Source organism: Camelina sativa, chromosome 20, assembly GCF_000633955.1.
Source record: "Camelina sativa cultivar DH55 chromosome 20, Cs, whole genome shotgun sequence".
Taxonomy (NCBI): domain Eukaryota; kingdom Viridiplantae; phylum Streptophyta; class Magnoliopsida; order Brassicales; family Brassicaceae; genus Camelina; species Camelina sativa.
The window spans coordinates 6796893-6812427 of record NC_025704.1 but is presented as its reverse complement, the minus strand read 5'-3'; the positions used below and the strand labels follow the sequence as shown (position 1 = coordinate 6812427).

Genomic DNA, 15535 nt, shown 5'->3' with positions numbered 1-15535 from the left:
ATTGATTGATTATTTCATAATTTAGTAGTAGTAGTAATAAGAAGCTGTGTTCTTGGTTTACAGAAACCTCTCCAGGATTTGTGTTGAGAGTGTTTTATTTTTGTCTGGTTGGAGGAACCAATTATTAACACTTTTTGTTTATTATTATTCCCTTTGGGAAAATTAAAAAAAAAAAAAAAAGGTACGAATCAAATTCCTTTTCTTTTTTATTTCTTTCTTTCTTTTTCGGGTTACGTGACTCCCCCAATTTTTTTAATCAAAGCTTTGGGTATTTTCAATTATGCTTAAACAGAATCAACGATTGTTTTTAAAACAAATTTCTGTGACGATTCTACCAAGAAAAAAGAAAAGAATGAATGAACATTTTAGTTTACTCAAGAGTTAGAAATTAGAAACAACTAAAAGTCAAAATTTTCTTCCAAAACAATGGATTAGGAATAGCATCATTCATTTGTTGTTAGTCACCGACTTTGTTGGCGTTTAGCTTTTGTGGAAGGGCCAAAGTTTAACAAGACGTTCGAGCACGGCGGCGCTTTTCGAGAAGTAACCCGAGAAACCTGCTGGAATTGACGGCGGAGGGAAATCCTCAGCCGGCATTGCAAATGGACGTATCATCTTCTCCATTGTCTCCAGTGTCAAACACGAACCAACCTCTTGAAGCCTCTCTGGTCCCATTATCGGTAGTGTGTGTTCCCTGAGCAACGATTCTGCTTCCTCGTCCTTCTTCTGATGTAATTAAAAGTAACAAAACATAAACAATAAGGCACTTGTTTTTTAGTAATCGGGACTGGTGCCCAAACCATCAACAAAAGGGTCTAGTCATTGCTCTTTACCTCTAAGGGAGACAAATCTGCGCCACGGCTAAATGTTAACTCGATTCTGAATCGTTTCGGGTCTTCTAGAGATAGCTGCAGGCAACAAATTTTACGTTTCAATGTCTGGATTCAGGCACGAGTGAACATTACAACAACTTGAAAGGAAGAATGAGAGAGAAGAGGCAGGTGGATTGTAAACCTCAGTGTTCTCAAACAGTCTTAGAACAACATAGCTCATGTAATCAAGTTCTTTGGTTTTACATAGACGTTCCAATGCGCTTTGGCAGACCAGACTTTCTTCTCCTTGAAGAGATTCGTCGAGGTTACAATACCGTAACACGTTCACCAGAGAATGAATATGTGATTCCTGTCAATAGTTACATGGCAGAAAGTCATCAGGTCATAATTCAGAGTCTAACTCTTCAGAATTTCAAGAGTCGCATGGAAAATGTCAAAATAATTTTCCATATTTTGTCCAGCCGGATGGTTGCATGTAGCAGGGGAATAAGGAACTTGTAAGAAAGAGAGAAAAAATGGAAGAAGGAACTCACAGAAGTGAAGTAAAGGCGTGTCCTCACATGACGTTCAGGTGTCATGACATTTGCATACCTGAAAAGGAACACAATTAAACAATAAACTTAAGATAGACGATCAAGATATATGATGCCAATTATAATGTAGAAGATAGTTTTTTGTTACTTTGGATCTAGTCGGTACTTGGTTTCTTTATCCTCATCATCATCTTTATTCTCTCCAGTGCTAGGCCGCCTCAACTCATCGCTTTTAATGAAAAGTTTTGGTTGACTATATCTATCCTCTTTTCTCGACGAATACAGTGACACAGACACTTGTTCTTGGCTGTTCTTCAATTCAGCAACACTCATGGCCTCTTCTCGAGTATTCCTCAAGTCAATGAGGATTTTACCCAGCAGGCGCCGTGCAATCTTTATTAGAATACAAAAAAACACATACATATATGGTAAGCTGTGAGTTCATCTAAAAAAACCATGGACCCTCGAGGAATTTCAAAGAGGAAAACAATTCTTTTAAACAAATTGAGGAACCCACACCTTTGAACCGATTTTCAGTTTTTGTTGAGGATTGATCCCATACTCATTTGGGATTACACCATCTGCAAGTAACTGCAACCACATAACACATAAATGGCCCTAATCAATACAGTCCAAGATCGAAACGCAAAACAGAGATGTACAATAGAAAAGGCACATAAAGAATCTGGAAATCTAAGACGCATTGGCTAGTAGTAGTGACTTAAAACTGTCTCAGAAAGACAACTGGATGAGAAAGTTTCTCCGAGAAACTACAGCCTTTTATTCAGCTCGTACCTGCGCAACTTTGAAGAGTTCGTCCAGTCCTTGTAGATCGAGATGAGAATTATGTAACAGGTCATACCTGGTGTTTGACAACAAATTGTACAATATTCAGAATGGAGCAACTAAAGCTGGGATCAATCTAGATAGACACTAAAATATCAATATAATAGAATGAAACACATAGCTTACTTGCATGAATCATAAACATCAGGAATCTGTGTGATGTCATACCGGCTGCATTTAACTCCAACGATCAGTGACACTCATGAAACCCATACAGAGAATAAAATGCATATGGCCAAACACTTACTCTCTTCTTTCGTTGTAGAGATCCCTTTCGAGTTTTCTCCACCGAGCAAACATCAAAAGGAACCCTTCACTACCACAAGGTAATCCAGCAGCAATCCGACCAACGTCAATGTTTGACTTGCCAAGGGCCTTGGCTTGGTCATATGGAGGGACTACATCATAAGCGCTAGGCTCAGTGAGATTCTCATGTTCATCTTTTGCAAGTAGCCTCACTTGTTCAGTCACTCTTTTAGCTAATTTTACCTATATATGTAAAAAGTAAACAAATAAGTAACGTTGAGTACATATTTTGTTCTCTCCATTAATAGTTTTTCTTTCGCCAAGTAGTGAAAACGACATTCCATATTAGCACATAATACTAGTAAAAAATGGAACAAAAATGCAGCTAGAAAATGTAAACGATACTGATAATGGCTTGTAGCATAAAGGCAATTCAGAAAACAGATAGAAACCCCACTATTCGGTTTTCAAGATACTAATAGACTAAGGCTAAGGTCGGAAAAACATGTGCATACTAGTTCAGGTAGGTGCTCATCAGCGTGAGGAGGAAGTCCAGCCCCATCAGTCATCCAAGGTAATTCAGAAGAGACATAATCATGTACCATCTTTGAGCCAGCGGTTATGATCTCATTCAGTTGAGCCTGCAGGCAAGTGGGAAAGCAATTCAAAACTGTAAACAATTACACATGATTGTTATGAACATATGAGAATAGAATTCATCCTAGTTTTCGAAAATGAAAGGCCTCTATTTAGCCCCTTTGGAAAGAAAATTTTCGGTGTCTTAGAAACATATCCAATCTAGAAAATCATTTATGCCACTACTAGTTGATGCTTCTAACTAGTACCAATACATCCTTTCCTTCGTCTCATTTCTGCTGAAGCCACAATCAAGATATCATAAAGAGAGGAACAAACCTTAGCTGTTTCCATTTCACTGCTGGCATTATCAAGACCATCCAACATGGAAGAGTCCTTACTAACCAGAGAAACCTAGAGAAAAAAGATAAGACATTTAATGAGTATGACATTGCCAAGTACTATACTAGCTTCGTAAAAGAAAATGGCAAACCAGGATTGGGGTAAGCTGTCCTTCTAGGTCAAGCAGGCCTTTAGCAAAAGCAGCTGCAGACATCTGCAAACAGTGCAATTACATTCATATTTTGATCTGAGGAACTCTATCATATCTCAGTGCAACCGATAAGTAAATATCTGACTGCTCTATGGTCAACATCACTACTAAATCAGCACAAATTTGTACCTGAACACGTCCTTCGTCAGAGCTGTAAATTTTAAGGTCATGACGGTATGTACTATGGAGACGGAGCAAACCAGTACCTTCACCTGAAAGCATATCCCCTATTTTCATAAACCACTCAAAAACAAATATATATTGATCGACACAACTACAATGGACTGTTTCAAAAAAATTATATAAGACATGGAAGGTATAATACGAACTGATTGAACAAATAAAAGCTGATCAAGTGTCATCACCTGGATACATATTGTTTCGAAAGTATCTACCAAGTTCTTCGGCCTGTGATGAAAAAATAAGCACACAACAAAAAAATCAGAGAAAACTTTATCAACCGCCTTCACTGGTGTTAGATATCCTTACATTAATTAACTACCCCTCCATTACCACTACCACTACTGAACTTGCACCGTTCTGCTGCCAAATAATAGAATTACCTGCTTTCTACCAGCATGAGTTAGAACACCTCCATATTTCAGAACCATAAGAGCTTCCACTGGGCGTTCCTCCTCACCTTCACCATCACCTTTTGGTACGTTTACCCATTTCAACGGCTTCAATTGAACCTTCCTGTATATGCCAGAGAAATGACCACCCTGCACGTTTTACACATCTATAACATGAGACTGAGTTTGCACGGAAAATTCAGTTCCCAACATTCCAAAAGAATAGCTGTTACTGTACAGTTAACTGCAAGGATTATATTCAATAGAACGATATATGACTGCATATAGGATGCAGGGCTCAGAGAAAAGAACAGAAAGAAAAAAATTCATTAAGGCTCACAACCTCTTCAAGAACGGCTTTTACTTGCCGAAGCTTGTCAGCATGTTCAAGGTCTTCTGCATCACTATCACTTTCACCTGATCTAAACATCAAACATAAATACAATAAGGTAGTTGCCAGATTTAAATTTGTACTCATGAATTACATCACTAGTTAATGAAGCATATTAGTCAATAGAGAATAAGCTTCAATGGGAGAATCATAAACAAAATTCGTCTTCAGCAAAGGAATTTATAACAACTATAATGGTAACATATGAAAGGCACTATTAGGTCACTGCTAATTGGTTGAATTACTTAGGGACACACCTCGCTGGAAAATATATCACTGAATATCAAAATGAAGTTAGTTCATTCATTCAAGTTAAATTTATTTCAATTCATCCACGAAAGGCTTGAATCCAATGGTTCTTTTAATCAGTAAAGAAATTTGTCTCCCCGAGTACCACTCAGGAAAAGAAAGGCTTAGGACTGTAAGCATAACTCAAGTCATAAGATCATTATCAGGGGTCTACCTTGTACGAGGAATTAACATTCTCGTGGCATCCAATAAATCTTGCAATTGGACGGCAGTTTTAAGTTTTGTCTGCAGAAATTTTTAAAATATATATATATATATATATATATACAGCATAAGAAAATTAGTACAGGCAGGACGAAGTTGAAAGTGTAAAAGCCCGAGCCTCTCACCTCAGTTCTTGGTTTTCCTCCATTGTACTTCAACATCAGGTTTAACAGTTTCTCTTCTGTAACTTTTAGTTTCACTTTCTGCTTGGGGGTTCTATCACCGCTGTCAAGAGAAGTAAAACACAACTCAGGGCCTAGGTGAACAGAGAGTTAAGAGAGGATAGGTATTCATATGCTAAAACATACTGACGAACAACAGCAATGACACAGCGTAGCTCCTCTGACTGCCCAAAAGTTCCAATGATGCCACTTCCTTGGCGAGTTAGACCTTCGTTAGGTTGGACAGGTTCGTTGATTTTCCATGGTAGAATGGGAGGAATTGTTGAAGAAAGATGGGGAGCCTTTGCATCCAAAAACATTTTCCGCAGCACACAAGCAGCATCGTCGTAATACCTTACAGGTAAAAAGATCTGGTGACATTTCTGATTAAGAATCCAATTGAATACAAACTGAGAGTTCCAAAAGTGGATATACAATGACACAGTGTTTATATGAGCTCTGCCTCTGCTAGCTTATAGCCAAAATGTATGTTTTACAGAAGGCAAAAGATGCTGCTCAAAAGCTGTAGAATTGAAATTTGCGAAGATATAACTGGAACAATAGTCAGAACGCAGAAGGAAAATAGAACCCCAGATTAGTGTCTTACTTATAGGAGTTCTTCACAAAACTCCATCCATTTACGTCACAAACATATGAACTTCCCTCAGACCTTAGCAGATCAAAACCGCAAACCTGCAGACATGAAAAAATTCCGTAAATCTACAAGAATATCTTCAACTTTGCAGGCAATAAAATCTGTGTATACTTGTCTTTCTATAAGAGAATATATTATATCGTGATACCAAGCATTTGGTCTGAAACAAAGCATAAGCAATAGAGAGATTAGTTAGAGTATCGACTAGCACTAAGTAATCGTTCCTTCTAATTAATTACACTGGAGCAAGACGTTAACACTGATTCTATTGTGGAAGAGCACATGGAGGAGTGCATTTAAAACGATTTCAATGGTAACACACATTTTAGCTCCTTAATCTAAGCGTTATGAGAGAGATTCAGGCACATCTCCTTATTACTGTTGCGTAGATTAAATTATGAGACAATAGAACTCTGCAAGACACAATGAGAGCCAAATAACTGGATTCACCACATACCGCTTGCCTAAATGCAATGCAAACTTCTCTCGCCATTTGCTTTTCAGCAGGTGTAAGCAAAACTGGATATCTGACCTGTTCAATACAATAACAATTCCTGGTCAAAGTTTGAACATCACCATTCTTTACCTTCACAAAGGATAGGCTACGATTCTTCTTTACAATTAACAGCCAATGGTACCCTGTTCACCATAGCTCCATTGTTCAAGAAAGAGGAGCCATGTATTTCGTATGTGAAATGGTTTGGTAATGATCGGAAGACTTACTTCCTTCCCATCTGGGTTTCTCATTACTACACCATCAACAACCGGTGACTTTCTTGCTTCAGCATGGGCATATTCGGGACCCACAGTGTAGACCTGTATTTCAAAGTAGACTGTCAGTCGAAAACTTCTTAATGCCATGCTTGAACCATTACACAAACAAACAGGTCAGCAGAACAGACTAGGGACATAAACACAGCAATTTTCTAAATTTAGGAGACCTAGATACCAACAGGAGCATAAAGACGCATTGCAAGGTTTAAACTTTAAAGATAGGTTAATAAGCTTGGCCATAGATTTTACAAAAGTTCGTTTATCTAGATGGCAGCACATCACAACCTTGACATCAGTTCCCCCAGTAGGCATAAACTCCTCATATATATAAGAACCTTCCCTCCTTACTCTTCTCACATCAGGATGAAATTCACTTGATCGATTTCCAACCTAAAACAAAAACTTGGGTCAGAGAGATATTAGATATTACATTGCTAATAACAGGAATGTGCCACATATTGTTACAATGAATTTTAACTAAACAGCTCAATCCTAGAATAGCCAAGTTCTACAGAAAGACATTGAGTAGTGAAAGAGCCAACTACAGTAATCTGCCACGGGTTTTCTACACAATTACATTAGATCAATTTCAATCCAAGGGAAGTCAATTTCTGCAGAAACAAGCAGTACCTTACGAAACAATTCTTTCATGCCTCCACCTGCGGAGCTAGGGTAGTATATCATTATACTATGGTCATCGCCTTTACAAGCATAAAGAATATCAATTATTAGTAGACAAGAAAAAAGAAAAATCCGAAAAACTATTGGGATCAAGGCTGATAGCTGCAAAACTGGCAAAGAAAACATAAAAGACTACATTTCTTGAATGAGTAACAAGCACTCAGCCCATTAAGATTTGCTATTTACATACCGCACGTTACAGAGAGAAGACTACACTACAATCTAGACAAAATGTAAAAAAAGATTTTACCTAATACCCTAAAAGTAAGAATATTTCAGTGACACAGAATCAAGCTTATATTTTTAGTCTATGGGTAGTATAAGAACGTTTCAGGCCAAAACAGCAAAGAAAGAGAGATCAAAGATTCGAAAAGAGAAGCTCACCATTGACGGGCTTTTCCACAAATGGCTTCCAAAATCGTTCACCATTAACCTCAACAAAATCTTCTTCCTCGACAAAATAATCAAGGTCTTCGTCTGGTACATTTCTATTGACACAGGCATATCTAGGAACTGGGATACCATACATCTCAAGATGCTATAGATGCACAAAAATAAAAAACATTATTAATTAAGGAGAAAGTATGTAGCTCTTCTTTTATAATGAACCACGGAATTCTGTATGAGTATGAGACATGAAAAGATAAATGACATGGCGATTAGAAATGAACTCTCATGCAGACAAAAATGCATACCTCATACACTTTTCGGCGGTCATGAAGAAGATATTGCGGATCCAGTTCATTAACTAAAAAGGGCCTGGATCATATATAGAAATTTGAAAAGGCAACCTCAAAAGTCAGACTCAATTTATTTACTGAACTATCAACAAAAGTAAAAAAAAAAGGTAGAACTCACTTTCTTAAAGAAGAATATGCTTGAACTTTCTCAAGAGGATATCCAGAAGAATGGAAAGCAATCAAACAATCACAAATCGGCCAACTGAAATAAGTAAAGTCCCTGGTGAATTTTTTGTGGTCCAAGAATATATAACTTGTACTTTGATAATCATTAACTACACTTTCTCCTAATAAACTAATCGAGAAAAAAATGTCACAAATCCATGCATCACGTGATTTAAATACGATGAAACCACAAGCAAAAACCCAAAAATGAAATCGCTATTCAGAAACTTACCTTTCTACTGGGTCTTCAAGTATAACCTTATCCCCAAAATGTATGATCTAGTCATAAAGTGGCAAGAAAAGGTCCATGAGATGACAAATAATTAAAGAATTGACCATAGAATCCACAGAGACAACAACTTGGGGAAAGATTAGCTAGAAAAACATCTTGTAATCAAATTAGAGGCAAGTCTAATCAAAAGGTATATATTCTCCAAGTGGGAGAACAAACTACTACAGGTCCAAATCACCAAAATCAAATCCAGAAAGTGAAAACTACCTCAAATTCGCCAAAGGAGTGTATCCTGTCCATAATTTGTTCCATGGGAGCTGAGAAAACCTACAAATCCACACGATAAAATCTCTATAAGCGAGACAACAGAGTGAAATAAAGTAAAAAAAAACCTCACCGGAGTAACAGATTCAATCAAAATCATTCGCAGTCTCTCTGTTCGTCGGAGCAACCAAAAAAAAACGCGAAATACAAAGCACAACGAAAGGAAAGAAAACCTCGGGGCCGCATTTCACCTTCTTTTCCATGACGCAGACTCCAATCGTTATCTTCTTATCAACACCACCAGCTCCTTCTTCCACCCCCATTCTCCTCTCTCTCCCAGATACGTACGGTACGGCACCTCAATTTTACAAAACGACGTTGTCTCGTTTCTCCGTCTGAAATCGTGAGATTCACAAAAAAAAAACGCAACGAAAATTTCGTAAAACAGAGACTAAATCGCTTGGGTTTCGAGAAATCTAGGAATCATGGCCGCGACTAAGATAGGATCAGAGAGAGAGAGAGATAAGAAGAGAAACAGGTAGAGCATAACATGAGAGAGCAATGCGAGATCTCGCAAAGGAGAGAAAAAGTCGAGGAGAGACGTTACTTGGGGAAACGATGATCACAAGCAGAGAGAGCTTAGCGATAGTGCGGTAATGGGCACGAGGACAGAGAGAGAAGATTCAGGCGTCAGGAGCGTTTGCTTTGAATCGAATTAAAAATTTATTCAATTACTAATGTGATTTTGAATCGAATTAAAAATTTATTCAATTACTAATGTGATTAAGCATTACTATATAGATTTTTTTGGCTTGTCATTAAATTAAAAAATTAGGTTTATTAATAATTTAATTAGTCACCGACCCACACCACTAGACAATACTACTTGAAAAGTATTTAATTAGTGGATGGTATACATAATAAATATCAACACTGCTTGTTTTAGGAAGTTCTAGTAATTGTGTGATTATGATTATGTACCCACTATTAAATTCATAAAGTCGCTAGTATTCACAATGTCTGTAATGAGTGGGTCAATAAAACGAAATAGTCCACGTGTACCCTATCAGAGCAAGCAAATGATAGAAAGAGCAAATGTGTTATAGCAAACAAAAAAAAGAGAGTTAATATTTTTAATTGTGTTTTTATAAGCTAAAGACATTTGTCTGTTGGTCGAAGCTAAATTATATAACTGTGTTGACACCTGGTTCGTCCACTAATTATTGTAAAAAAAAAAATTACAAAAGTATAAAATCTCGAAAATATTGGAAAGCAAATGATAATAATGTATATAGAAGAAGAAAAAAATGTATATAGAAGTTATTAAAAGTAAGGTGCACAAAAAAAAAAAATATTAAAAGTAAATAGGATCTTAGGGTATTCAAAAGGATACATTTTTTGTATAATTTGTGATTTCAATTTGATTAGGAGATGATCTAAAGTAGAATTTTGGATAACCTTCTCTCAACTCGTCTCTGTTTACCAACTCAACTCTTCTTAACCATCCCAATAGCTTGCATGAAGTTTTCCACTTAACAAAAACTTGCATACAGAGTTCATATCTTCTGACCAACTAGAAAAAAAGTATGTTGACAAACAATTAAGAAAAATCATCAGCCTTCAAGTAACTATTTTGATATTCCTTAGACTTTATGGTATACTCGTACCATATACATAAAGGGAAAATTCCCAAAAAAAACATTAACTATTTAATATTTGCCAGAAAAAACATGATTTTTTTTCTTTGCCAGAAAAATACACAGACTATTTTTTAGTATAAAAAATACACGAATTATTATTTTTTTCTAGTTTCTCCTTGTCTCCGTTACGACCGTTAACGGTATTGTGACGGCGTTACTATTTTTGAAAAAAAATCCAAAAAAAAACACAAACTATTTATTTATTGTCAGAAAAATACATGAACTTTTTTTTCTTTGCCTAAAAAATACATAATTTTTCATTTCTTATTTTTCCATTAACAATGTTAGAGATCATAACTCATAACTTTCTCTGCTCTCTTGAACTTCATTCAAGTTTTCACTACTATTTAGAATAACTAAAATAAGAACAAAAATACACAATTAGATTAATCGATTTTCAAATTTCTCAATTAGTGTTGTTTTTGGATTTATTCTAACTTTACAAATTTTGAAACTTCATCAACATTTCTCTAAATGTAGGAGTTCTTACTAAATTTCTTAATCTTCTTGTAGGCTTTTCTCCAATATGTAGATAAAATAAAACTATTCTTTACTATACGAAAAGTAATAAAAAAAAAAAAAAGTTTTTGTTTTTCTATATAGTTTCTGCAGTTACTTTACTTTTTCGTTTCAATATCTTTTGGTGGTTTTTAGACTTTAAATAGTTCTGTTACGTGTATGATTTATCGAGGCAAACAAATCGTTTCAGTATAAACGCGAACACTTACAAAAATAGCAAATTACCAAAAGCAATTTCTATAGTTTGGGATATGATATGATGGCAATAAGATGCATTTGATTTGTTCGATATATTTATCAGTTCTTTGAATCATCCCATTTCGTTGCTATTTTACAGGGCTTTCATACTAAATTCTAAAGCCCATTAATCAAACCTTGCGTGTTTAAGGGATTAAGCATCACTGATTTAGTTATCAAAAATAGTCAATAACTTGAATGGAAACAGAATCAACTTTGAAAAGACCAATTTAATGCTCTTTCATTAATTTAAAACCCTTTCCATACTCCTACTAAAGACAGTACAGTATTATTTTTAGTTTTTAAGCATCAATTGTATTTACCCTCTAACGAATTTTAACTATTCTAAATGTTAAAAATTGTTTCCAATAATATAAATATATCTTTCATAAGAAGAAACTTTGACTTGAATGTAAAAAAATTAATCAGATAAAAGAAAAATATTTACATACTGGATACAATTGTATTAAATTTTGTAGATAAAACATGATATATTGAAATATTGTTTGTATCCAGATAATAAATTAAAATCACATTCCTTAAAAAAAGGGTAAAATTCAGAACTATTACATAGAGAAAAGCACGTATAAAAAAAATACTGTGGAAACAAATACTATAAAATATTTGTGTTTTTCGCAGAATGTGGAAACAAAAACAAACAAAAAAAATACTGTGGAAAACAAATTTTCGTTTTGGGCAGATGTGGAAACAAAGAAAATGTTTATTTAATAAGAAGGAAGATTGAATTGAACATACAAAAAGAACAGACCAACAAACAAACAAAAACACACCATTCAATCCTTTCTTCTTCATCTTCGCCATTTCGTAATTCGTACACTTCACTCCCCCAACTCTCTCTCTCTCTCTACCACCCACCACAAACCACTGTGAAGATTCGTAAAGAAGCATCGATCTAGAGAGAGAGAGATTGTTCCGTAAATTGATGAAAAAGCTACTATCGAAGATGAAGAAATTGAAGAGCTATTACATGCAAGTTCGTCACCAGCAACAATCACTAGACCGGAGATGGATTCTTCCATTAGCGATTGGATCCGTTTGTTCTCTCTTCCTCTTATTACTAACAAACTTAGCTTCTTCCTCTAGTCAAACTCGTTTGATTCCTTTCTCAGTCTACGGGTTTAGATCCTCCTCCGTCTTCGTCGAATCCAAGATTAATCCAGTATCCGTCTCCGTCTCCCTCTCCGTCTCTCCTCCTCCACCGCCTCGTCTCGCTTACCTGATCTCCGGCTCTTCCGGTGACGGTCAGATGCTTAAACGAACTTTGCTGGCGCTTTACCATCCGAACAACCAGTACGTTGTTCATCTCGATCGGGAATCTTCTCCGGCGGAACGGTTAGATCTAAGTTGTTTCGTAGCGAATCAAACTCTGTTTCGAAGATTTTCAAATGTTCGGATGATTGTTAAAGCTAATTTCGTTACGTATCGTGGTCCGACTATGGTTGCTAATACACTTCACGCTGCTGCGATTTTGCTTCGTGAAGGTGGTGATTGGGATTGGTTTATCAATCTCAGTGCTTCTGATTATCCTCTCGTCACTCAAGATGGTACAACAAATTTTTTTTAGCTTAATACTGATTCAAACTCTGTTTTATTTAGTCTCAAAACTTGAATTCGATTTCCAGATCTGTTGCATACGTTTTCGTATCTCCCTCGGGATCTTAATTTCATCGATCATACGAGCAACATTGGCTGGAAAGAGTAAGTGTAGCTACGAAACTAATACTATACATTTCGTTTTTGACAAGTTTTTTTTAATGAGGAAAACAAAAACTTGTAGGTCTCATCGAGCGAAGCCGATAATTATTGATCCTGGTTTGTATATGTCAAAGAAATCAGATGTTTTCTGGGTTTCACAGAAGAGAAGTATGCCTACAGCTTTCAAACTCTTCACAGGTGTGTGATTCCTTTTTTAGGTTTATGAACATTTTAGGATCTTTTTTTGTGTAAACAATTGATGTGATAATAATGGTTTATACTATATAGGATCTGCGTGGATGATGTTATCTAGACCATTTGTGGATTATTTCATATGGGGATGGGACAATCTTCCTCGGATTGTATTAATGTACTATGCGAACTTCCTCTCTTCACCAGAAGGCTACTTCCACACTGTGATCTGCAACGCTCGTGAGTTTACGAACACAACAGTGAACGGTGACCTGCATTTTATCTCATGGGACAATCCTCCGAAGCAACATCCTCACCATCTCACACTCGATGATTTCCAGAGAATGGTGGACAGTAACGCTCCTTTCGCTAGGAAATTCCGTAGAGATGAGCCTGTGCTCGATAAGATTGATTCTGAACTCTTGTCTCGGAGTCACGGGATGGTCACTCCTGGTGGTTGGTGTATTGGTACGAGGGAAAACGGAAGCGATCCGTGTACGGAGATTGGTGATACTTCCGTTATTAAACCTGGTCTTGGAGCTAAACGTGTCGAGAAACTCATAACCTATTTGTTATCAACTGAGAATTTCAGACCACGGCAATGCAGGTAATATGGCAAATTAGACTTTTTTGTCATAGAAGATGGCTACGTGGTTTTTTTTCTTTACACAAATGGAGTGCGTGACGATGATGAATCAATACTTTGATTGTTGTATAGAGAGATTTTTGTAATTTCTTCTTTTGGGAAAGCGCCGAAATTTGCGTGAAGAAAAAAAATATAATTGAATTTGTTTTATATTACCGACTTAAATCAAAGTTGGACCTTTCCCTGCTTCTCATATCCTACTTTATAGGTTTGTCACATATTAGTCATGTCCTTTGTTATTATTTTTCATGATGAAATAACCAGACTAAAAACAGGTGTCTCATTGATATTATTGCTAATTAATTGATTTGCTACATGATTCACTAACTCACATTGATATTTGTTGTTAAAAAAATTATAGATACACCCATGTGACTAAGGGCAAAAAATACATGAGAGGGTCTATTGATGGTCACTACTCATTCCATGTGACTGACTAGAGGCGAATTAGCAAATACTATTTGGTTTCAACTTGACTTTATCAAATGTTTTGGAAGATAGATACTACTATTTCAGATTATATATTACTTCTGCTCTGTATATTTTTATTCTCATATATTCTACATGGAAAAAGAAAAAAATTATTCAAAAAGGTGACATGTGAATTTTATACAAAAAAAAAATCACTAAAGCAGAAGCCATAAGCTTATCAAATATATATATAAGAAAAATGTCACAGAATATATAAACTACTACTATGGCATATTGTTGCAGTACATATTTCATATCGGGAAAAATATCAATTAAATTATGAACTTACACAAAAACACCAATTAAACTCTGAACTTTTCCTAAGGCCATTTAAATTATCTAATTTCGTTGCCAATTCTAATTAAACATCAAATTTTACTAAAAACACCAAAATACACATCGCGCAAAAGTGGATAACCGAGCAACTAACCTTCGTTTAACACCCGTTAACATCTGTTAGATTAACTCGTTAGAATAAAACGACGTCATTTTGTTCCTGAATCTTATTCAAATGCAAAACCTAATCCCCAAATTCAAATTACAAAACCCTAAAATCCGAAATCGATTTCTCAAATTCGACTTTATTGTACTCAAATTCTTCTTCTTCTTCTTCACGATTTTGAGATATGAGTTGCAATTCTGGACAATCAAATTGTGAGAACAGAGGATGGGATTGTCGTGGTTTTTCGTCAAAGTGTCATTGCAGCTTAGATTTTGCCATCTACACATCGAGTATGAACCAGAACCCAGGAAAACAGGATTTCGTGTTTATTTAGAGAATTATGGATTAGAGAGTGAAGTGATTTGGGGATTTTTTGGGTTTGTGAAATTAGGGATTAGAGATCGAAGTAATTTGGGGATTTCGAGTTCTAACGGTTAATCTAACAGATGAAACGGGTATTAAACGGAGGTTAGTTGCTCTGTTACCCAATTTTGTGTGATGTGTATTTTGGCGTTTTTAGTAAAATTTGATGTTTAATTAGAGTTGACAACGAAATAAAATGATTTAAATGGCCTAAGGGAAAGTTCAGGGTTTAATTGGTATTTTTGCGTAAGTTCATGATTTAATTGACATTTTTCCCATTCCATATTTGCTAATCAACTGATAGGGTAACCAAAAAAAACAAAAACCCAAAAAAAATTTTAAAAAAAGAAAAAAAACAGAGGAATACTTAAATAAGGCCTAACTTCGGCCTTTAGAAGCCCATTATAGTATTTTTATAGGCCCAAATAAGCTACGAAGAGATAGACATTCCATTTTTGGCCGCCTTTATTTATATCTTCTTCGCCATACACGTTGAGATTTTGCTCTACACATT

The 15535-nt window shown here is 35.7% G+C and overlaps 2 protein-coding genes across 3 annotated transcripts; one reads left to right on the top strand and one right to left on the bottom strand.

Annotated features, from left to right (window-relative positions):
• LOC104769747 (inositol hexakisphosphate and diphosphoinositol-pentakisphosphate kinase 2-like) lies at window positions 264–9463 on the bottom strand. 2 transcript variants are annotated; one of them, XM_010494027.1, is made up of 31 exons: window positions 9343–9463; window positions 8969–9130; window positions 8739–8798; window positions 8472–8518; window positions 8193–8276; window positions 8030–8093; window positions 7719–7872; window positions 7284–7354; window positions 6939–7043; window positions 6603–6695; window positions 6337–6411; window positions 5832–5917; window positions 5372–5578; window positions 5189–5288; window positions 5014–5084; window positions 4503–4581; window positions 4151–4309; window positions 3953–3995; window positions 3717–3799; window positions 3528–3590; window positions 3374–3448; window positions 2974–3099; window positions 2460–2701; window positions 2339–2383; window positions 2162–2228; window positions 1886–1957; window positions 1515–1759; window positions 1367–1424; window positions 1015–1182; window positions 834–908; window positions 264–726 (listed from the first exon to the last, which is right to left on the bottom strand). In XM_010494027.1, the coding sequence occupies exons 2-31, from the start codon at window positions 9056–9058 to the stop codon at window positions 481–483; spliced, it is 3153 nt and encodes a 1050-aa protein (XP_010492329.1). In that variant the 5' UTR covers window positions 9059–9130; window positions 9343–9463; the 3' UTR covers window positions 264–480. The 2 variants fall into 2 exon arrangements, with proteins under 2 accessions (XP_010492329.1, XP_010492330.1); XM_010494028.2 differs by having other exon boundaries at window positions 481–726; window positions 8987–9130.
• Window positions 11942–13930, top strand: LOC104769745 (beta-glucuronosyltransferase GlcAT14B). The gene is made up of 4 exons (XM_010494026.2): window positions 11942–12756; window positions 12835–12910; window positions 12990–13105; window positions 13196–13930. Exons 1-4 carry the CDS (start codon window positions 12135–12137, stop codon window positions 13708–13710), a joined length of 1329 nt encoding a protein of 442 aa, XP_010492328.1. The 5' UTR covers window positions 11942–12134; the 3' UTR covers window positions 13711–13930.